Source organism: Barbus barbus, assembly GCF_936440315.1.
Source record: "Barbus barbus genome assembly, chromosome: 21".
In the NCBI taxonomy this organism is placed as follows: domain Eukaryota; kingdom Metazoa; phylum Chordata; class Actinopteri; order Cypriniformes; family Cyprinidae; genus Barbus; species Barbus barbus.
In genome coordinates this window covers 9631956-9655590 of record NC_136749.1, presented here as the reverse complement: position 1 = coordinate 9655590, position 23635 = coordinate 9631956, and the positions used below count along the sequence as shown (strand labels likewise).

Here is a 23635-nt window from a genome sequence, read left to right as displayed (position 1 = left end):
GCTCTGTCGGATTTCGCAGCAGACAGCAGGAGGCAGGCTCATTACAAGGATACACAAAGAGAACTTTCAGCGACTGTAATGCCCTTCTTCAATTTTTGTAGCGTTTCTCCTGTATTACATGCATGGAGAGCGCAAGCTGTCAGAGAACGCCATGGAGGGTTAGTCTTCATGTGGCTTTCCTTTGGGTTTCTTCCTGTGTGATGCCCCGTGATCACGTGACCTGGACTTGCTCCCTGGGTAAATCCTGAAGACAGAAATGAACAACATTTGAGCCATTCCACTGACTAATTGTACTCTCAACAAGGAATGGGAAACTACTTTGTAACTGTAGTTTGTAAAGCTAAAAGATAATGGTAATTTGAACTACAGTGAAGTTTGTTTGTGTATAAACTTTATACATTTATGTAATATTTGTGTGCAAGTTCTGGTATATATTTACGGTGGCCAAGAGAGCTCAACGCACAACAAATGAAAACAAAACATGCAAATTGAAAAAAACACTAGCAAATTAAGAAAACATCTTCATCCGTTTGACAACACATATGCTGGAAATACTCACAACACAATCAAATACTTGCAACACATCCAAAAATGAAAATGTGCTGCAAATACAGAAACGCGCTGCTAATACTCACAACACAATAAATTACAGAAATGCACTGCAAATACCCTCGCAACACATCCAAAAACGAAAATGTGCTGCAAAAACATAAATGCGCTGCAAATACTCACAACATATCTAAATACAGAAACGTGGTGCAAATACAGAAATGCGTTGCAAATACAAAAACATGCTGCAAATATTCACAACACAACCAAATAAGAAAACGCGCTGCAAAAACATGAACGCGCTGCAAATACTCACAACACAACCAAATACAGAAATGCGCTGCAAATTCTCACAACACAACCAAATACAGAAATGCGCTGCAAATACAAAAATGTGCTGCAAATATTCACAACACAACCAAATACGAAAATGCGCTGCAAAAACATAAACGCGCTGCAAATACTCACAACACAACCAAATACAGAAACGCACTGCATGTACTCGCAACACAACAATCAAAAACAGAAATGCACAGCAAATACTCACAACACAAACAAATACAGAAAAATGCTGCAAATACTCGCAACACAACCAAATTTGTATTGTGTTGTCAAACCGATGTTTTCATAATTTACTGGTGCTTTTTCTGTTTGCGTGCGTTTTCTTAAGCTGCAGCACAATGAGCTCTCTTGGCCACCGTATATATGGTTTATGAGGACAAATGGGTAAAATGACTTGTCCACTCCACATGCACCAATTGAATGTTTTCCCCACCTGCGCTGATAGAGGTAGATGAGGAAGACCACATCATCTCTGAAGCACGCCAACTGATGGGGTCCAGGAGTGGTTATTATTCCACTGAATACATCGCTGATGAATGTGTTCAAGCCCTGAGAAGCAAAGGCAAGTTGCATTGTAACTCTACTCTGATAAGACATTTTTGTCTTCATCTATTTTGGAAAGGGTCTGAAGTCATCTTAATTTACGGACAATGAACTAAATGATCAGTTACCCAACTAAAAATGAGCATCAGCCCTCCTGAAGGATATGCAGAGGTGTAGGTGCTACACACAGCTGAGAACCAGTCTGATGACCATTGACACATTTAAAAATTCAGTTCTTATTATTAATAATCTTAATAACTTCCTCCTCATTATCTTACTGTGACTGTGCAGGGAAGTTTCTGAACACTAAATAGGTGTTGTTGAAGTGTTAATGTGGGTGCTCATGTGTTAATGTATTAGAAGTTTCAATAGCTTAGAAGCCTTTCAGACACAACACAGTTTTGCGTATTTGTGAGAGGCCGGGGAGTAGAATGGAAAAAAATGTGTCATGCAAAAACAAAAAAACTGCAAAAGATGCAATACGTGAGAATACTGATCAAAGACGTCTGTCAAGCTTATGTTAACATAGAAAAGCAATGGAAAAGCAGCACAGTGGAATGCGAAAATGTGTTCTATGTGAAAGACCACTTAGTTTTAATGGTCTATTTGGACTAGGGGAAAAGTTGTGAGTTCCTGAAAGTTTTAATATATGTTTTCATAAAATTAAAATTGATTTCTCATTAAACTGCAACATACCTTATACATAAAGATGGACACCTGCAGATGGGCCACTGATTTTAACTGTGGAGAAAAGCAAAAGACACAATTAAGGAACATTCAGAGTAAACAGTACAGAAAAAAGATAACTGTAGTTGAACTGTATTTTACGACTGGTCTATAAACAAACCTTATAATTGATGAACAACTGAGGAACCATTGACAGAAATCCAAACGCATAAACACCTTGATGTTTAAAAAGAAGATGAACTATTATTTTCCCTTCTTTTGTACAGAAAGCAATACAGTGTGCATTAACAACTCCTATATACTTTTAATAATTCTTTAATACTTTTTTATTATTAAAGCTCTTACCACTAATAAGGCCATTGGTTATCCAAGAGTACCAACTATTTAGAGTAGACAACACAATGAAACATAAATACATATATTTATATAAAAATTACAGTGGCATAACATTTAAACCTTTGTGAACCCTTTTTGTGAATTTTCTGTATAAATATGACCTATATAAACAAATGAATCCAAAATAGAACTTACTGATTAAAATGAGTGTTGTTAGTAGGAATAGGCCAAAATTCTTCCAAGCTAACATACAGGACTGATTCACAGTTACTTAACATACTGCATGGTTGCTGTTATTGCTGCTCAAGGGCGTTACACCAGATAATAGCAAAAATATTCACAATAAATAAGTAAAAAAATACATTGTTTTTGAGTTATTAGTTTAGCTGGATTTGTATATATGTAGTTACAGGTAGAGCCAGCATCAATGTAGGTCAAATTTACAGAAGACACTCAAGGGTTCACAAAATCTTTCCAAACCCCACTGTATTTTAATAATAAAAAAAATAATGTGTAATGTGATTATAGTTAATTAATGAAAAATGTTACCTTTTATTTTGGAGATATAAATACGAGTATATGGCCCCACTGATACACAACGGATACATCAGATATGACAAGAACTTCATGGCCTGTGCAAGTAAAGAGAATGTCCATGTAAAACTACTTGAACAGTTTGGTCAGATTGAAAACTCATATTGTCAGGGGTCCGGGCACTGTGTTTCTCCCTCTCCCCCACATAGGTCGCCGTCTCCCTTCCTTCTGGACTCAATTCCCTGGACTCCACTCACCTGTCACTCATTACACCTTCAGTTGTTCCCCATTGTCTGCACATGGTGTTTGTTTTGTTATTTGCGCCATGTGCTCATGTCTATTCTCTCACTCCTCTCCTCTCATTACCTCATCATTGATTAATTTGCCCCAGCTGTTTTCCTGATTACCTTTCCCTATTTAGGCTCCCTGTGTTTTCTGTTCTGGGCTTGTTCGTCTCACAAATGTACCTGGTTATGCCTGTGATCTCCGTCTACCCTGTGCCAAGTTTATGTCCTGTCTTTAGTATTCATCTCTCCCCACCCGTGACAGAACGAACAAGCCACTTGAAGACTCAGTGGCGATGGGAATCTTTTTATTCCCAGCTCCCGGACGACAGAGGAACCAGACCCCAGCCAGTGTGCCGCATCCCTGTCCACAAGACAATCGCCCCTTTGGGCGGTACGCCGAAGACCTCTTCTATGCAGGCCAGAGGCTAGGGATTGGAGAGAGCACCCTCATCCACCTGTTTCTAGTGGGCCTGGACGAGCCTGTCAACTGGGAGGAGCTGGGGGTGCTAGATACGTGGTCCTATTGGGAGATGGTCGACCACGTCATCTATTTGAAGGAGGTGGAACTGCTGGAGGGTGCCCCCCTCCCAGTCTGGGCTGTCGTTCCAGAACCTCCTCAGATCATGCTTGCCACTTCCAGATTCTTAGGTTCGTTCTTTGGGCGTCCCGGGCTGAGACGCAGCGTGGAGGAGCCTCTGCTGATGTCGGTGAGGGAGGCGGTGGCCGCTCACGGTCCACCCAAGGTGGCAGTGCCCGCTCACAATCCTCCCGGGGCAGTGGTGTCCGTGCATGATCCTCCCAAGGAGGTGGTGCCCGCTCACAATCCTCCTGAGGCGGCGGTGCCCGCTCTTGAAGTGGCGGTGCCTGCACACGATCCTACCAAGACGGCGGTGCCCGCACACGATCCTCCCAAGACGGCGGTGCCCACTCACAATATTCTCGAAGTGGCGGTGCCCGCACACTATCCTCCCAAGGCAGCTGTGTCCGCTCACGATCCTCCCGAGGGGACGGTACCCACTCACAATCCTCCTGAGGGGGCGGTGTCCGCTCACAATCCTCCCGAGGCGGCAGTGCCCGCTCACTGTGTTCCCGAGGCGGCGGTGCCCACTCACGATGTTCTCGAAGCGGCGGTGCCCGCACACAATCTTTCTGCTCTGCCGGCATCACCCTGGCACCCTTGTCTACCTCTGTTTCCAGGCCTTCTTCCACTACATGGGCCAGGCCCGTCATCCCTCCCCCAGGTCCACCTCATTTCCACCTCCCTCCTGACTTTTGGGTTTTTTGGTGGAACGTCTGGAAGCCGTTTCTTAGAGGAGGGGTTCTGTCAGGGGTCCGGGCCCTGTGTTTCTCCCCCCCCCACCCCCCACCCACCCAGAGGTCACAGTCTCCCTTCCTTCTGGACTCAATTCTCTGGACTCCACTCACCTGTCACTCATTACGCCCTCAGTTGTTCCCCATTGTCTGCATATGGTGTTTGTTTTGTTATTTGCGCCATGTGCTCATGTCTATTCTCTCACTCCTCTCATTACCTCATCATAGATTAATTTGCCCCAGCTGTTTTCCTGATTGCCTTTCCCTATTTAGGCTCCCTGTGTTTTCTGTTCTGGGCTTGTTTGTCTCACATATGTACCTGGTTATGCCTGTGATCTCCGTCTACCCTGTGCCAAGTTTATGTCCTGTTTTCAGTAGTTGTTACTCTGGCTTTTTCACCTTTGGGGTGGTTTCATTTGTGTTTTTGTTTATTTTGTGATTTATAAATAAAAGAAACACCATTTGCCAGCATTTGAGTCTTCGTCTCTCCCCACCCGTGACACATATTTCCAGGCAAATCAATAGTGTCAGAATGAGATGAATACGGGAACTGGAGGAAAGAGGGGTTATATAGAACACAATGATTCAATAAGCAAAATAAAACTGGTTTAAAAAAAGAATTCGCTCATACCTTAGAATCATAGTCTTCTGTTGCTCGCTCGAAATCATCCATTCTTTCATCCTTCAAGAAAACCACTTAGAATGAGTAAGAAGTGTAGCATATTCCTCAAAAAGACCATACTGTGCTTACTGAGTATAAGTGATAAACACTTACATGGAATTTGGGTGAAAGCACTAAGACCTTTTTCACTCTCCATAACTACAAATTCAATAATAGTAGAGGAAGATTCATATTGAGTTAATTTGGTTTTAACAGAAATAAATGCCAGCAGTCCAAAATGAGCACATTTAATCTATTTTTATACCTCAATTAGAGCTGAGATCCCAGTGGGAAGTAGAATCAGCCAGCTGGATTGTTCTTCTAGTAGATGGAGGAATATTACGATGGTGCTGAAACATCTCCACACAACTGCAGAGACAGAGAAACAGAATTTTACAGCCACATTTTTGCCAGCTGTGACATTATTTTGACACCAACGTACACCAGGTCTAGGTATGAAGAATCAGTACCAGATCTTCTAGAAATGCCAGCTAAACTCTTCTTTTCTCGCCAGAACCTTATGTCGTTCTTGAAAGCAAAGAATTCAAATGATAGCTGCAAAACAGTATATTCCACTGATGGTAAGATAATTATATACTATTGGTCAAATATACACATAATCAACAGATTGAGCACATCAAAATAAGCAGTTTTATAATGTATTTTTACATGGAATGCAGGTACTAGAACGGACAAAGCCAAGACATGCAGCCCACTCTCAACAAACATGGCTTTAATTTCATCAAGATTCTGCTCCGCAAATCCTGTAAGATAAAGTAAATAAACATCCTTATGATTAATACGGAATTAAATATTAAACCTGAGTTATCTCAGTGTATGACTTATAATTTATGATTGAATGTCACTCACCAAAATGTTTGAGTGAGTATATGACAGCTTGTATGTGGATCCATATTCTGAACTTGCGTAAGGTAATGGTGTCGTATGATATTGTCAGAGGGACTGCTGTTGTGGTGCTGTTCATCTCCTGTGTAATTTAACATGCAAAAGTGCATTCATAAATCAAACTCATTATAAATCTCAAAACTGTAATTTTATACATTTTAATAGTTTTTACATACAATTAAGTCATTTAATCTGCTTCTTAGTTCATCAACCAGTAGCAGTGGCAGATAAAATTCCTTTTTTTCCTTTTTTCCATCTTCAACTCTGAGAAAATAAAATGAAAGTAAAACAAAAAGTGTTGGATGTCTAAATAAGATATTACACACAGATATGTTATCTAGGTTTCAGATAATAACCCACATTTTCATATAGCGGCGAAGATCGCTGGGCACCGCAGCACTGTTGAAGGTGAAATCCTCATTCATTACATTCAAGCTAAGTCGTGATCTCCAGTAAGTAACAATCTGCTGCTCTTCTGGTGCCTTTACACAGTGAAAGATCCACATTTACAGGAAGTTATTCACATCTATCATAATGCATTTGCATGAGCTGACTTGAAATAGAGAAAATATTCATGTAGTAAATGTTTTCATGGACTAATGATAAAGTAATATTATTATAATGTATAAGCTTTTATGCAGGGTGAATTAAAAATAGTGCTTTTGTTTCATGCAAAAATAGCATGGTATCAACACATCTCATGAAAAAGAAGTGCACTTGATGTACTGAAAGTTTTGACTTCAAATCATAAAAGTATATTAAAAAATGTATTTGCAGATATCCATTTAATTAATTTTATATTAATTAAATAAAAAGCCACTTGAGTGTAGTTAAAAAGAGTACACTTTCATGACTATGCTCCCTAAGCTTACTTTTAAAAAGTGTAATAATTTCAAATTAAGTTTTAAAGTAAATTTTAAATCATTATGTTGTGTCAAAAAATATACTTTTTTGGTGTGTTGACTAATATACTAATGCAAAGAACTTGTTTTAATTTTTACTGTAGTGTGTTATTATATATTACATTTACAGAAAATGTATTTAAAATGAAAAAAAAAACTTCATAATTAAGAATTTGTAATTACAAATATATTTAAATACATGACAAGTTTAAATTGAAATTACATTTAAGTATATTTTAGTTTTAAAGACAACAGATTTAATTGTGAAATACATAAAGACATACTTAAGTTCTACTTAAGTGGGTCAAAAAACAACAACAACTAATGTTCAACTAATTGCATTTACTAAATATTTAAACTAAAGTATTTTGTCATTTAATCACACATAACATGGTTAATTGTCTGAAAACAATACTTTCAATTTGCATTTAAGTATATTCTTTAAATACATTTACTTAAGTACATTATTTCCGTAATAAGTATTCTTTTTAAAGTAGGCTAAAGTGTACTTCTTTTTCACTTGGGCAATAGAGTGCCAATAAGCTGCCACAAGAATTTACATAAACTGATATTTTTCTGAAGATTTGAAGTGTTTTAAACTTGTCTGAATACAATAAAGATAGTGATTGCTGAAGGAGTGCTGGCATTAATAAATGGCCACAATACCTCACGGTTGCCAGACTGAAGAGGGACCATTTGAGAGGTAAGACGGGCCACAAGCCGCACATGTCTACTGTCTTTCCAAGGCAAAACTCCACTCTTGTGCACAAACACTACAGCATGGACTGTCCCATTGCTATGGGTCATCTCAGGAACTGGGACACTCACCTTCCTTTAATCACAACACAGTATACTAGATGAATTAAACATGCTATCTGAGGAAAAACTAAACAAAACAAAACTGCACTTTCAGTATTCGCATACAATAAAATTGGTCAAAACCACATTAAAATATGTTTTTCCATCTTGTCAGTTTTCACCATATGTTTCTGAGCTATAGTGCACTTTCTGTGAAATGTAAATGGTAAATGAGATTGTCATGTAGCCCTAAAAATAACCTGTGGTGACAATAGTAATGGTATCACATGGTAAATATTTTAGGTTACTTTGACACACAAGTCGTCACTTAAGCAACACTTTAAAAAATTCTGAATGTCAATAAATTATTATACAATGTAGGAATGTTCTCACCAATAGCAGAACTACAGCAGTTTAATTTTTTTTTTTAATGCTATATGGTTTAAACTTGCTCATCCAACAAATCTAATCTTGTGAAAAGTGTGCTTTTTTGTACTGAATGTGCACTAAAAGTAGCCTATAGGCCTATAAAAAAACTGTACCTGTACATAATATAGAATTGTGAAGTAAAAGTTTGCTTAAGTGTATAGTATGGCTATGTTTCTCAACACACTTAAGTACACTTTTAAAAAGTATAGGCCTATAAAAAAAAAAAAACTGTACCTGCAGATAATATAGAATTGTGAAGTAAAAGTTTGCTTAAGTGTATAGTATGGCTATGTTTCTCAACATACTTAAGTACACTTTTAAAAAGTATAGGCCTATAAAAAAACTAAAAAAAACTGTACCTGCAGATAATATAGAATTGTGAAGTAAAAGTTTGCTTAAGTGTATCATATGGCTTTGTTTCTCAACACACTTAAGTACACTTAAAAAGTGCACTTTATAATAATGTCATAAGTTTTATTTTAAAGCACATTTTAAATCATTGTTTTAATCACTTGTAATTTATAGAAGTACACTTATTGATGTGTTGACTACACTACTAAAGCACATGCACATATAGCCAATGTAATATATTTTAAATGTACTAAATTGCAACATCATTACAAATGTCTAAGTGTGCAAATAGGCCAATATAAATTTAAATCCATGTCATACAAGTTTCAATAGGAATGGCATTAAAGTGTATGTTACATAAATGCTTGTCAGTACATTTAGAACATACTTTAATGAGACATACAAAATAATTATGAAATGTAAATGTTTATTATGAAATGCTTTATAATAAAATCATGCTAAAGTGTACTTCTTTTCCACAAAGAACCACACAAAAGGTCAGCTTGCCTTTCAAACTTGGTGTTAATGTCAAATTTGTCCACTTTGAACAGTAGGTTGTATCCAGTTTCATCACTGGCGTCCAGAGCGGAATAGATACTGAGCTGTTGAGACATGCAATAACTGCAACGTTATGAAGCAATGCGCTACTGACAATACATTTGACAAAGACAGAGATGAGCTCTTCTCACCTGAAGTCGAGGCTTGACAGTGAGGTAAGATGTAACGCAGCTGTCCCCTTTAGCGCTGTCACAGGGTTTGGTGTGAAAGAAGCCGTACATGGCCCAGCACGTATGGAGGACATACACCACCAACACCCCAAAAATCACTTTAGTGTAAGACATCTTGAACTGAGACCCATTTTTGGGCTTGGAATAGCACGACGGGAACATCTCAACGCCACGCCAAGTTCGTTATTGTAAGTGGACAAATACAGAACAAAAGCTGTTAGCGTTACAGCATCACTTGCCTCGTTCATTCCTTCATTGCGCGCTCGCGGATGGGAAATGATGCAGTGTCTTTATTCCAGGCGCATCAGTGCAGCAGCAGCGATGTGGTTTCAGTGGATGACAGGAGGCCACAGACTAGAGCTGAGATGATAATTTACATGCAACCGTACGATAAAATGAACAACCAGCATCTCAGAATACTGTCTCTGTGGGCAGGTTATGCGGAGAGCGCCACCCTGCGGCCGCAATGACAATCTGCGCTGGTGACTTTTTATGCTCATGAGCAGCATCGCTATGATCTACAGTGATAATGTCAAAAATGACCACTCAAAATTTATTTATTTACAAATGACGCAGATTTTTTTCCCTCCCCCAAAATTGACAAATAGCAGTTAATGCACAAGCAAAATACACAAGTAACTATATATTTATATTAAAGAATACGTTTATAAAGATCATATTAAAGGTCATATATTACATTTGTCAATTAAAATGCACATGCAGCTTTTTAACGATTTCTCAAGTAACATAAATCCTAGTACAAAACAAATGAAGTTTGTAATTTAATATAAGGAAACAATTAAATAAATATTAACAAAATATAGCATGAAAGATTCTGCTCAAAAATATTTTACATTATTACAAACAAAATTAAATGAGTCAGAGTTTCTTTACAAAAAAAGTACAAGAATTATGACAACATATTAACAACATAAGTTTATGGAGGGCCAAGTTACTCAAAATTAAATAATTAAATAAACGTTGAAATGTATAAATAAATCATTAAATACATAATTGAATACATTAATAAATACATAAATATTTATTGATTTGTTTAATTTTAAGGGTTAAGGGTATGGAGAAATTTCAACAGTAGAAGAATGAATGAATAACGTTGATTTTGAAAAAGGGTATCAATGTTTTTATTAATGAATTTATTTTCAAGTCAAGTTTGATCAAGCGTGCCTCTTTTTTTATTAGGAACATGTAAACAACATTATTACAGAAAAACAGGCATCAAAAACAGAAGCTCTAAAGATGGTTGGACAAAAAAGGAAGAAAAAAAAAGACATTCACAAGATGTCAAATACAGATTTGTAATATCTTACAATAGACGTAGCTTTTACATTTTTCACAACTTTAAGAGACTTCATTAACAATGTGAGTTCGTCAGAGAAAACATTGTATAAAGGAGGAGATTTTGGCAATCTACATTTATGAATGAAAACTTTGCCATTCAGGATGATAAAATGTACAAAATTGGCGATACTAGGAACATAGTTGTGATGATACTACCTTTTCTAATATATTTGACACAAAAGGGAGATTCGAGATCGTTCTGTAATTAATTAATTCTAAGGCGTCAAGTTGGGGTATTTTAATGAGAGGCTTAATAACAGCCAGTTTGAAGGTTTTTGGGACATACTGTATCCTAATGACAATGATGAGATAGAGATATTCGGAAGAGGATCTATTACTTCTGGAAGCACCTCTTTTAGGAGCTTAGAAGGGACAGGGTCTAACATACAGGTTGTTGGTTTAGATGATTTAACAAGTTTATACAATTCTTCATTTCCAATAGAAGAGAATGAGTGGAACTGTTCCTCAGTATCGCATCAGATAGTACACTATAGATCCTCTATGGCTGACAGCTGCATAGTTACAATTTTCTCTCTAATAGTTTCGATCTTGGAAGCAAAGTAGTTCATAAAGTCATTACTACTGTGCTGCTGGGTAATGTCTGCACCTGCTTAGGTTATATTTTTTTGCTAATTTAGCCACTGTATTGAACCTGGCTCCCGGTAAACATTAGACTATGGTGGCTGGTGTCTCTATTTTCACGTTCCGTACAATAGAATCGCCAATAACTAGAGCACTTTCATCTGGTTTCTCAGTGGGTGCATCACTGAGTCGGGAGAACCTGTTTGATGTTCTGATAGGAACAGAAGAACGGTGTTTTGATGCCGCCTCGTAGTCACCCAGTCGCCCTGCTGCGGAGGCACTTAAACCGGAACCGAACAATGTACGGGACTCCCTCAGCTAGTCGCATCCAAAGCAGTATCTACAGCTCTCACATTCTTACGGTCCTCAACTAAAGGTTGGATGCGTGCTAATTCTGAAATCTCCTCTGTCAGCCTAACTATTTCCCTGCATTTATCACATGTGAATCCCTCGCTGCTGACAGAGACAGATAAACTGTACATGTGGCATGTGGTGCCGGTGACAATGCAAGGAGAAGCCATTACTTTTACCATTACATATTGATTGTAGAGTAATTCCGACTCACCACAGTTGATTGATGGACTCGTAAAAAAAAGGAGCGAGAGAGAAAGGAAACAGAGCTAGAGAGAGAGAGGAGTAGTGGTAGAAAATGTGAATGGAGATGCGATTGACAAGCTAATAGGCTAACGGAATGGTAATGCTTGCGGTTTAGATTAAGAGATTAAAGGCGGATTATGTCAAATTAGTTTTAAATCAGAAATAAGGTGGGAAGTAAATTATACTTTAGCGAATTATACAAACAGCAGCACGGCAGGCAGGAACAGGAAGCGATCTCTTTATCTCTGTGAGCTAAACATCTTTGTGCATTCACGATGCCAAACCATAAAGAATTTAAAAATAAAGCATGTCATGGTTAAGTCTTAAAATGAAAATAAACACTCTAATAAACAAAACAATGGACCATTACGCTCAACCCTACCGGCTGCTACATGAACAGCTCTGGAAACATCACCGGCACATCACATTAAGATAGTTTTGATGAAATCTGTGAGCTTTCTGACCCTCCATAGACAGCAACGCAACTACCACATTCAAGGCCCAGAAAGGTAGTTGCATTGCTGTCTATGCAGGGTCAGAAAGCTCTCGATTTAATAAAAAACATCTTAATTTGTGTTCTGAAGATGGACAAAGGTCTTACAGTAGTGATGGGAGAAACAAACCTTTCCGAAGCTTCGAACCAGTTGAACCAATTGCTTCGCAAAATTATTCGCTGACTACGTTTACATGGACATCAGTAATCTAATTATTTACCTTCAAATGCATTTACATTATTTGTAAGTGCATACAGACGATGGCAGTGTTGCAGCTCTTTTATTTGCTGTCAAACGGTCGACCACTGGCGTGTGTGTATCCTGTTGTAAAATGCGACGAAAAGTCCTATGATATGATGTTTTATTAAAAAGGTTTGGGAGGAGCACTATCAGATAATCAGTCTGGCCCAGGTGGAGCTCATCAGCTAATCACATTAACAAGCACATCGGATATATATATATATATATATATATATATATATATATATATATATATATATATATATATATATATATATACAGCCAATATACAGTCTCCTTCTGACCACGAGCTAGCCACTCCCAACGCGAGCCACTGGCTTGAAGACGGTGTGCCTCGAAGGCACTTGCCTCGCAAGCAACCGGAGAAAAAGCACCTCCTTCTCGGCTAAATGACGCCGCCGAGCCCCGCACCTCAGCATGCGGACGCCAGTCTGCAAGATCAACAGCTCACACACCGAGTCATCGAAGACTTCGTTCACCTCCACCAAGACAACCAGCACCATCCTCAGCATCATCTTACGTCTCCGCTTCACTGTCCATTCCTCCCATAGCAAAATGGACCATAGCAGGTTTAAGACAAGCTCTGGCCAATTCAGAAGTCTGGTTTTCGCGACGGATGAGTAAAGCCGAGCTCTACAGCCTTTCGTCTCCCTGGAACACACCAACACCCCTTCAAAGACAAGTAGAGTCCGTAAGAATAAAACCTCACATGTTTCTGGCACTTCCTCTTCCAGGTCCAGTTCCAGCCCCCCATGGTCGAAGAGAAACAGCAGGCCATCAGCAAGCTGGGGCCGCGCCCCAGACTCCACCTGTTCCGCCTCACTCCCTGGCTCAACCAGATGCTGCAGCCCCTTCAGGCACCGCGCTGCCTGCTGCATCGCATGCTAACCTATACCCCATCACCCCTTTTCTTAGACGCTAGCGTGAGGATGCCTCCGCTAGCCGCTCAAGCCCAGCTACCCTAACACTTCTCCTCTTCAACCTCTGCTCCCTTTTTCTTTCAGTGGCCTGCAGCCCCCACCGTAGATGCTGGCTCAGGACTACACCAGCCAGCAATGCAAACTAACTGGTCTCCTCCCTCTTTTCCTTCAACTTCTTCTCATCCCCTACATCAAGCTTCAGGGGCTAGTGCAAGCATGAGGCTGCCTCCGCCTTCAGTCACTGACCCCATTTCCCTCCCTTCCAGTTCTGCTCTCCTTTCTAGAACTCAGTTCACTTTACTATCTGCTACATCGCTTCCCACTCCACCAAATGCTATTGCTTCAGAACCACCTCCCGTGACCCACAACATCAGGTCTCAGATCCTCGCAGGTACAGATATTGATCTCTCATCTCTGCTTTCTCTCCTTCCCGCTGCCGAAACTAATCGGCAAAAAGATTGCGGGAATTTCTCTGTCACTCTAAAAAATCCCGCACCTATCTCTTCAAATTAAAAACTATAAACCATCTAATGTTCTTAAAATATAAAAATCAGAAATGACAACTTTGTAAATACTTAACAACTAATATTTCAACTAAATACATGTTTAGATATTTAGAAGGGAAAACAAAGATATACTACAATATTTCAAGGGGCTGTGCCGTTGAATACAGTAACTTCATGCCACATTGTTTTAGTAAAAGTGGATCGATTCTGAAGACAATCATGACAACACACAGCTGCTATTGTGCGTGTTTCCCCAGGATCAAACATTTTGGTCAGATGAATACCTAAAACATGTGTCTGCATGCTGGTGCAGACCAACTAAAACGGTCAAAAACATGCACCTTTCAATGAATTAACTACATGACATCTGTGATTTATTTTATTAAAGTCATGTTTAGAGACGTGTGTAAAGAAAATAGTGTTTCCACACTATCTTCAACTTGTAATGTGCAACTTTGTGTGAAATAGGTGTACACGTAACAGAGAAACAGTATCGAGGGGCTTGTGTCTCGTGGCCGCTTTGTAGACAGACCAGAAATCAACATTAAAACTTTAACAATATTTTAGAAGAGAGGATTTCAGTATTAGGTATTTGTTATACTGATACATATTTCTGTTGTGCAAACATATTTCCTGTATAAACTACTATGTCTATAACCTTTTCAAAGGGAATGTAGTATAATGTTATGGTTTTCTGTGATAATATGATAATTTTCTTAGTGACTTGGACTCTTTGAGTTACATAGGGAGAACAAAAACAATTCCTTTATTTTGTGTCTGTAGCCTTTTCAGGACTGTGTACAACCTCAAACTTTACTGAATGTGTAGCTTTGAGCACAATGGTTAGACATGTTTCAGTTGTGAGTGTAAAACAATAGTCACAATAGATCAAGAGAAGGATTTCTGTATTCTGTATGCATTACAGCAATTTTTCTTAAATGATGTATACGCTTGGCATTTCGTAATTCAATGGTTTTTAATCAATTTGTTTTGTGCAAAGATAATTCCTATGCAAAGATTATGTTTGAATTCTTTCTATAACCTTTACAAATGCGTGGAACATCATAGTTCTCAAAATATGCTTGCATTACATCAAATAAATATAACAGAAGTGGAGAAACAGAGATGTTTAGCATATGCACACATTGTAGATGCTTATGTACACCAGAGATGTTGCTTTATTTGAGTCAAAGAAGATGGTTATAGTGACTGATAACATTCTTTAATGTTTAATGTCGTTGTGTTGAAAAAGATTCTGTGGACAAACACCTCAAGGGAAATAATTTGAAATGGAGGTTTGTCAAAATAATAAAAAGTTCAGTCAAATGTTCAGTAATTTTCTTAAATAAGTATGTGCTCGTCATGCTCTCTTTCTCATGTAAGGATTAGCATGAACTTGCGGAGGAGTCTTAAAACAAATGCAGCCAAACAAACAAAATGTGAATTGTGTCATCTGCTATCTGAGCAAGATGACTAAATCCAGTGGAGTAATAAAAATATAATTTACAAATCCGCGTTTAATAAACTTTCACAATTGTTTATGAAACATATTTTCTGAATTCTATATGCATTATAAACATTTTCTTGTCTATACTCTCTTAGTGATTTTGTCTCTTGAATGTACGAAAGGGTATGAATGAAATTTATCAATACTCTTTACATGAGTGTAGAACTTTTAACATGTTCAAACTTAAATGAATGTGCAGCTTTCAGTGCAATAGTTTGATTTGTTTCAGTTGCAATAGTTTTAAGGGTAAAACAGCAAGACTTAATTTTCGTGTTGATGCTTCATGCTTCAAAGCTGCACTAAAAGAAATATCTCAAAGAGAAAAGAGTGTTACTTAATTTCTTAATTTTCATTTATACCTATTATGATGACAGCTCACAAAGAGGTGTCTTCACCTAAAAACATACACAGTCCAACAAACAATTTGTGAACGGCCATCTGAAATCTTGATAATATGACTAAAACTAGAGGTGTAAGAAAAATGTCATTTACAAAAGATTGTGATTCTTAGATGCGACACATCCCTAACAAAATCTGTTGGCATGCAAAAAATACTCATAAATGTTTTAGCACAGCTATTTACACACATAGTATGAGAACTGTACATTGTATCACTTGCCATAGAAAATTAATTACCAGTTTATTAGGGTCAAAAAGAAATGACGATAATAGTTGAAACATCCTTGTACATCTCTTTCATGTTGAAAACACAGGTGCTTTAATCTTTTAGTAAAACATTTCAAATGACAAGATACCTACAAAATAGTCAAAATGTACAAGTTTTGTGTTCTAGGTGAGAAATTTACACCAATAAAGGTTTCATGAACATTAGAAAACAACATGTTTTCCCTCTGGCTGTTAAACACCACGGGTAAATAATAACTAATTTGAAACGTAGGTCTGTCAAATGAGAAAAGTTCAGTCATACAGTAAAAAATTATGTGTTTGTCACAGACACATCCAAAGAGTTTTCTACTCATGTGAGAAAAGCACTTAGGTGCATTAGCATCAGGCTGTTTTAAAGAAATTAAAGAATAAAACTAAAGTTTCATTTAAAGACAATGGACAGCATGATTTGCTTTAGTGACACACAATGTGTTTAAAACTGTAGGTGTAGAAGTTTTAAGTGAAATGTATATTTGTTCTTTTACAGTACACATCTACAGGCTAGATCAAAATGAAAACATTTCTTAAATAACAACAATAAAGTAAACACAACATATACGATTTTGCTCATATTTAAAATTGAACATACTCAGATTTGTGTGTGTGTGTGGCTCAGGTATACCCTACGTTATGGGGGACAAAGATGGCAATATCCAAAATCCTTGTCCTTTTTGTCCCCATGAGGAACCAAGCTTATAAATGATACAGAATGTAGTTTTCTGAAAATCTTAAAACGCGCAAAGTTTTCTGTAAGGGGGTAGGTTTATGTGTAAGTTTGGTGTAGGGTGATGGAAAATTCAGTTTGTACAGTATAAAAACCATTACGTGTGTGTGTGTGTTCATTGTCTAAAGCAGGTCTTATTTAAAATGTTTATTTGCTTTGTCTTGTCATATCCTGTAATGTACTTTGATTTCTTTTAAACGATATTGTTCAGCACAATGGTCAACCATTGTTGTTTTATAGTGCTTTATAAATAAAATGAACTGAACTGGACTAAGGCATGATGCGCATATATATGAGGTGGATGTTTAAAGCCATTAACACAAGCACATAGAGGATATCCGCTGTCAGTTAGACACCTTCACTGTTAGAAGGAAATTGATAGGTGAGGTGGACTTGGTGGATAGTTGGTGGTTTGAATCATTTTTAACCTAAGACTCCTCCTTATAAGTTTACCTAATCAGCCTACAGATTAGGCTGTACTGATCCTACAGAGGGGTTAGCATACACACATCGAGATGAGGTAGAAAGAACATGCCCGGACATAGCATACTTTCTATATGCGTCTGAAAAAGGTGCTGTGTAATTGTCAAGCAGTAGACTTTTGGCAGGGTCTACTGCGGGTGTGTTAAGGCTCAAAAAGGGAGAAAAAGGATGGCTCAACCCGCAAGTACTCGTTAGAGTATGTTGATGTTTATTTACATGTGCACCGAAAAGTCCAATAGTCCAGCCGTGAAAATTATTTACAAGTGAGCAATCCCAACAATAACACACATAAAAAAGAACAAAATAAATCAAAGATATTTAAGTGTCTGAATATATACTAAAGTATCCACACTATACAAAATAGGATTTTCAGCTCACGGCCCCGCAGTAGCACGCTTGCTTTGACTTGGTGAACAAGCCCCCAACTGGGGTGCTTCTCAATTCTTATTTGTGCATCCTCGTTTCCTTTCCTTGCGTCCTTTCCTCGCATCTTAGCTCCACCCCTTCAGGATACAAGGGAAGGATGCACATAAAAGACGCGAGGATGGAGGAATTGAATCAAGTGAAATGATATATCCTCGCTCCCTTTAGCATCACTTTAGAGCGTCATCAGCTGCGCAAAATGGATCTGCCCTTATGTTGTTAAAGTTTGTTTTTTAAGACTTTCAAAATAAACATTAATAAAGCAAGATGCCCTGTTGAAATATATGACATGTATGGTTTATTTAAATTGCAAAGGTAAAATATAAATTAAAAATTATTACAACAGATGAGAAGGGGGAGGAGAATTTACACGTGCGTCAGGTTTTTCGATGAAAAAGACTTCCGCATAGGATACACCTGTGTATCCTCGCTCATAGCTCCTTTGGAAGGCTCCTCACTCCTCGTTCCTCGCCTCCTCACGGTGCAATTAGAGAATTGAGATGTCCTTCAAGATGGCTAAGCTCGATCGGTTTCCGGGTCATAGGATGGAGGACGGAGGAGTGAGGAAGCGAGGAGGGATATTGAGAAGCACCCCTGGAGTCTGGGTGAGGCTTATAAAGGCCAGACTCCACCCCCTTTCCGGGCACACCATAAAAAGGTATGTTTTCCAGGTACATTGTTTTCTACCTTAAGTTAATTCATAATAATGTAACCTTGAAAAGAAACAAACATTATACAAACAAATTCCCTTAAATACAACCATAATAAAACCAACATCAATAACACAATCTAACTCCTTTTGTAAGTTAGAACTCTGACACCCCCACATAAAGACAGGACATGGTTTCACCGGATCCCTGTCCAATGCGCCTGCGCCGTGCAATATGATGATGTCATAAGGGTTCGCCGCCCTCTGCTCGTGTTCACCGGCACCGCTCTCAGGAACCCGGTTTTACCAACAAATACCACAGACAATTACCAACAAAACATAAAACAAATGATCAGTGAGTATGTGTGATATGTCCAGGGGGATAATGGAAGGAGAGTATGAAATGTGGATGCTTGACCATGTGCTATCAGGTTGCGTGTGCACCCGCTTCCCAAACAGCATTACGAGGTAACGGATGGGTGCGTGTGGTGAATGAATGTGTGTGTGAGTGCGTATACATGAGCGCCAGTGCTGCCGCTTGCAGCGGTGAAGAAGGTCACTTCTTCACAGTAATGATCTTGAAGAATTCTTTAATTTTATATTTCGGTTTTTAGGTGCTTATTGGCACAAGTAATATTTGTACATTCGTATTGCCAGAGCATTTCAGTATTGTTGCAAACAGTGATGTCTTAGCTATCCACATTTAGCCTATACATCAAGCAGAATTAAACAGTTTAGGGGTTTAACATTAGACACGTGTTTGGATGTCTTCCAATACCCAAACAAAGCACATTCCCGTTAACAAACATATTAAAACATTAACATTATATCGGACACCGACTACATCACGGTGGGAAACAGATTGGGGAGAAGCTTTGGGCTCTGATGTCTAGACACCAATCCACCAAAGTTATTGACCTAAAACACCCTTTTGCTCAGCCATTTTTCCACAGTCAGGAAGAACCCCTGTCTAGGCATTAACATAGGCCTATACCATACAGATGAAATAAACATAAGGTGTCAATACACACCCCTTTGCTCATCCATTTTTCCACAATCAGGAAGAACCCAACACCTCCAGACTGGAAGCTAGCTATAGCTCAGGAAGGAACACCATAAAAACGGCACGGCACAGGTGAGAGGTAAAAACATAATAAATCCACTCATAAATCCATCAAAAGTCAAATCTAACATCTGTTTTGATCTTTTGATTTACACACCCTACTGTCATGTCAGTGAGGGGTTACAGGACCCCGTGACGTGACAGGGTGACAGAGGGGGTCATATAGCCATAAATCAGGTCATAAATCTACCCATGTACACATTTGACATATGACAACCTATCAATCAACGCTGACATAACGCTGTCAGCGTTTATCTTCCAAAATCACGGATTAAAAAAAAAAAACATTAGGCTGATGCAAATTACATTTTTTATTTGGAACCTGTCACAAGGAGACAAGACTATTTACAACGGTAGTTATAACCAATACCATGTGTCAGATTGGTGATTTATGACAGCGTTGGACCGCGTCGGACCAGCGTTGGACCAGCGTTGGCGAGAGAACGCAAACATCTTTGCGAGAGAACACAAAGTTTTGCGAGGGAACGCAAAAGATTTGAAAAATATTTTTTCCTCCCACCCCGATTTTTTTTCACCCACCCCGAACTTTTTCCACCACCATGAGCTCTAAGGGGCTCCGTAGCTTACACACACAAACTCGACATTTTCATAAGTATTCATAACATGTTTCTAATTGCTGAAGCATTATTAGCGATTCAGAAATTCTGTTTAAATGTTTCTTTTTTGACCACAAACGCAATAAACGAGTAGGCCTAAAAAGACAAAGTAAAGCTTACCTCTTTTCAGCGTCTACATCACGTTGCGTTTCAGAAAATATCTTCACCCACTAACACACACACACACACACACACACACACAAACAAAACAACACAACAAGTGTTCATTGATGGTAAAATGCCAAAATCTAATATTATACTAAGTTTATTATAAAAGTTAAGCTTACCCCTCCTCACTGTCTTCACAAAATGGCTTGTTGGCTGGAAACAGCATTTGCATGTCACGTGGCTCACAGTCAAATACTTAAAGTTCTATGCTAGATTTACTTAATTTTAACGTTATTGTAATATTAGTTACGTGATTTATGTTTTTTTCATTGTATTTATGCATACACTTAAGTTCACCTTGTAACTTATATTTTTTTGCGTTACACACACTATATATGTTAAGTAGACAATGAAAAGTTATGACTACTACGTTTTTTGTGTTTAATATATTTACTTTTAGAAGTAATGGTTGTTCAGACAACGAATCATTTTTTTTCAGTGTGGTAGTGTAATATTTCCTATAGTTTTCTCTCCGTTTTGGCCTTCCATCCACACTGAGACAGCGTTTTTGTCAAGGGAAACTTTTTCAAATCTAACTTTGCTGCAGTTGGAATTGAACTGCTGGTTCGCCTGGTCAGAGGAGAACTGGCCCCCTGACTGAGCCTGGTTTCTCCCAAGGTTTTTTTCTCCATTCTGTCACCGATGCAGTTTTGGTTCCTTGCCGCTGTCGCCTCTGGCTTGCTTAGTTGGGGACACTTAATTTACAATGATATTGTCGACTTGATTGCACAGATACTATTTAAACTGAACTGAGCTGGACGATGACATCATTGAATTCAATAACGAATCTGATCATTGAATGTTTAATCTTGTCATTTTACATTATTGACACTATTTTCCTATTTTGATATTGGAAAGTTGCTTTGACAAAATCTGTATGGTTAAAAGCGCTATATAAATTAAGTTGACTTGACTTAAAGGAGAGGATGTGACGTGTGGCCAAGTGGATTCCCATTCTTTGTGTCTCTGCATTTCACCCATCCAAGTGCACACACACCCAGAGCATTGGGCAGCCATTTTTGTAGTTAAGGGTTTAGTGTCTTGCTCAAGTCCAACTCTCTAAACATTAGGCCACAACTAGTTTATAGAGTGATTTATTATACATGAAAATGATTATATTCAGTGGGTTCTCCTGGCTTTTCTTAGTGATATATATTTAGCGTGAGTTAATCAGGAAGTAAGGATTTTAATAATAATAATAATAATAATAATAATTTGTTACATTTATATAGGCCTTTTCTAGACACTCAAAGCCCTTTACATTATAAGGGGGGATCTCCTCATCCACCACCAAAGTGCAGCATCCATGTGGATGATGCGACGGCAGCCATAGTGCGCCAGAACGCCCACCACACACCAGCTTACTGGTGGTGTCTCTTTGGCATGCTGATATTCCAATTTTGTGCACAAGTTTAATTTGCTATTGGATGGAAATATAGCTAGTGAGTAATGCGATATTATGCTAATAAAAGGTTCATTCCAGAAGAATAGCATGAGAACTTTGTTATATCTACTCTCTCTGCATCATCTTTGAATTGAAAGGGATGGAAGGAAACATTTAAAGGGGTGGTTGACTCTTTTTTCTAGGCTTGATTGTGTTCATGGGGTGCTGTCTAACATGTGTTCATGCTTCGTGTTAAAATTGACCTTTATTCTACACTGCTCTGTCCCTTTTCTGATAAACGTGCTGATCATTTTCTGATTTTATAAAGCCCCTCCCTCAGAAATACGCAATGGGCTCAGATTGGTTAGCTGGACCAATTGGACCAATCAGATGTGAGCAAGTAGACACATGTCTGACACAAAAGTCACTCCCCCAATTTGTCTTGCTCCAAATTAAAAGTCACTTGTACTAAAAAAAATGTCTGGCTTTAATGATAGGCCTACGTGACCTTACATTTGAGTCTCTTTCGCTGTATATTTCCAACTAACTTAACAAGTTTCACTTGAGACTGCACTGATAAAGCAAGATAATTTTTTTATTTGTTCTCTTTCATGAACAAGTAATTTTTTTCATTGTAAATGAAAAAATTACAATTAAAAAAATTTAATTCATCATATTCTTCGATCCTTTAACCTTTCGCAAAACCTTTAACCTTTAATCAAGGCTTGTGATTGGCTGTTTGGCAGTGATGTCTCACATTCATGTATACGTGCTCCACAAACTCAGGATCAAAGCCTGAGTTGACAAAGAAAGTTGATGATCAGCATCATGGTACCAACAAAGCCAGATTGGAGTGGTTTGGTTTTGTCAACTCGAAACTAATCCTGTAGCTCTGAATTTGTTCTACCATCATGGTACAGGCCCCAGGTTACTTCTGATATGAAACAAGATTTCAGGACCCTCAGCTTTTAAATTGAGTCATTTTTAAAGAAATTAAAACAATAAATACCACTTTGTGGCTCTTCAATGTGTCGTGACAGATCACTGTATTGCCTGAGTTCAAACACATGAACCGATCGTCTTTTCATATTTACATAAAGCACGAAATGAACATGAATAAACATCAGAAAGTATTTTATGTCAACCGCGGAACACACTATTTTTCAAGTTTAAGTCCACCGAAGTTAATGTACTCTTCTGTCTGATTAGTCGTTAAGGCTGGTAGGGATACAGCTGCGGTTACTGGGGATGCACATTTACATATTTTCCGAGCCAACAATATAAACCTATGAAAATGGTTTAAAGCATGGTGCCGTAGTTTCACCACTTTACAATATCGCAGTGACCGTCTTTTTGCAGTGATTGATGTGTTTAATGAGTGGGAAGATGACATGAAGCGATGCGAGAAGAGCTGCATTGAAAACAGATGAGCGCACATCTATAAAGCTCCTGATCGGGGCGAAGTTCATAGGATTTTGTCCACAGAATGATTAGAGCACACGTTTTAACATATTATTTTATTATTTAACACTCAGTATTTAACTTAAGTGCTGCAAGCCATGCACACAGCGCCGGTGTCCTGACAGTTTATCCTACCCGTCAGATTTTCCGACTGGGGCTTACTGCGCATGCTCACATCAATATTTCGTCCTTTTTCTCACGCTGAACAACAATATTTAATGTTTCCGGTAGCTGTATCCATTCTAGCCACAATTGCGAATATAACACATAATTACTGTATTTGCATTACTGTAAGAGTAGGTTTAGGGTTGTGGCAGGTGTAGACATTAATAAATCATAATTTAACA

The 23635-nt window shown here is 38.2% G+C and overlaps 1 protein-coding gene across 1 annotated transcript; it reads right to left on the bottom strand.

Moving 5' to 3' along the window:
* Positions 1-159: 159 nt before the first annotated feature.
* Positions 160-9526, bottom strand: LOC306887405 (lipid scramblase CLPTM1L-like; the record flags this gene model as incomplete). Its single annotated transcript, XM_079445100.1, has 17 exons — positions 160-244; positions 1325-1440; positions 2131-2175; positions 2282-2337; positions 2467-2501; positions 3007-3089; positions 5221-5271; positions 5365-5409; positions 5516-5619; positions 5721-5805; positions 5920-6014; positions 6121-6238; positions 6333-6420; positions 6517-6638; positions 7725-7873; positions 9127-9238; positions 9326-9526. The coding sequence occupies 17 exons, from the start codon at positions 9524-9526 to the stop codon at positions 160-162; spliced, it is 1590 nt and encodes a 529-aa protein (XP_079301226.1).
* Between the last annotated feature and the right edge of the window lie 14109 nt (positions 9527-23635).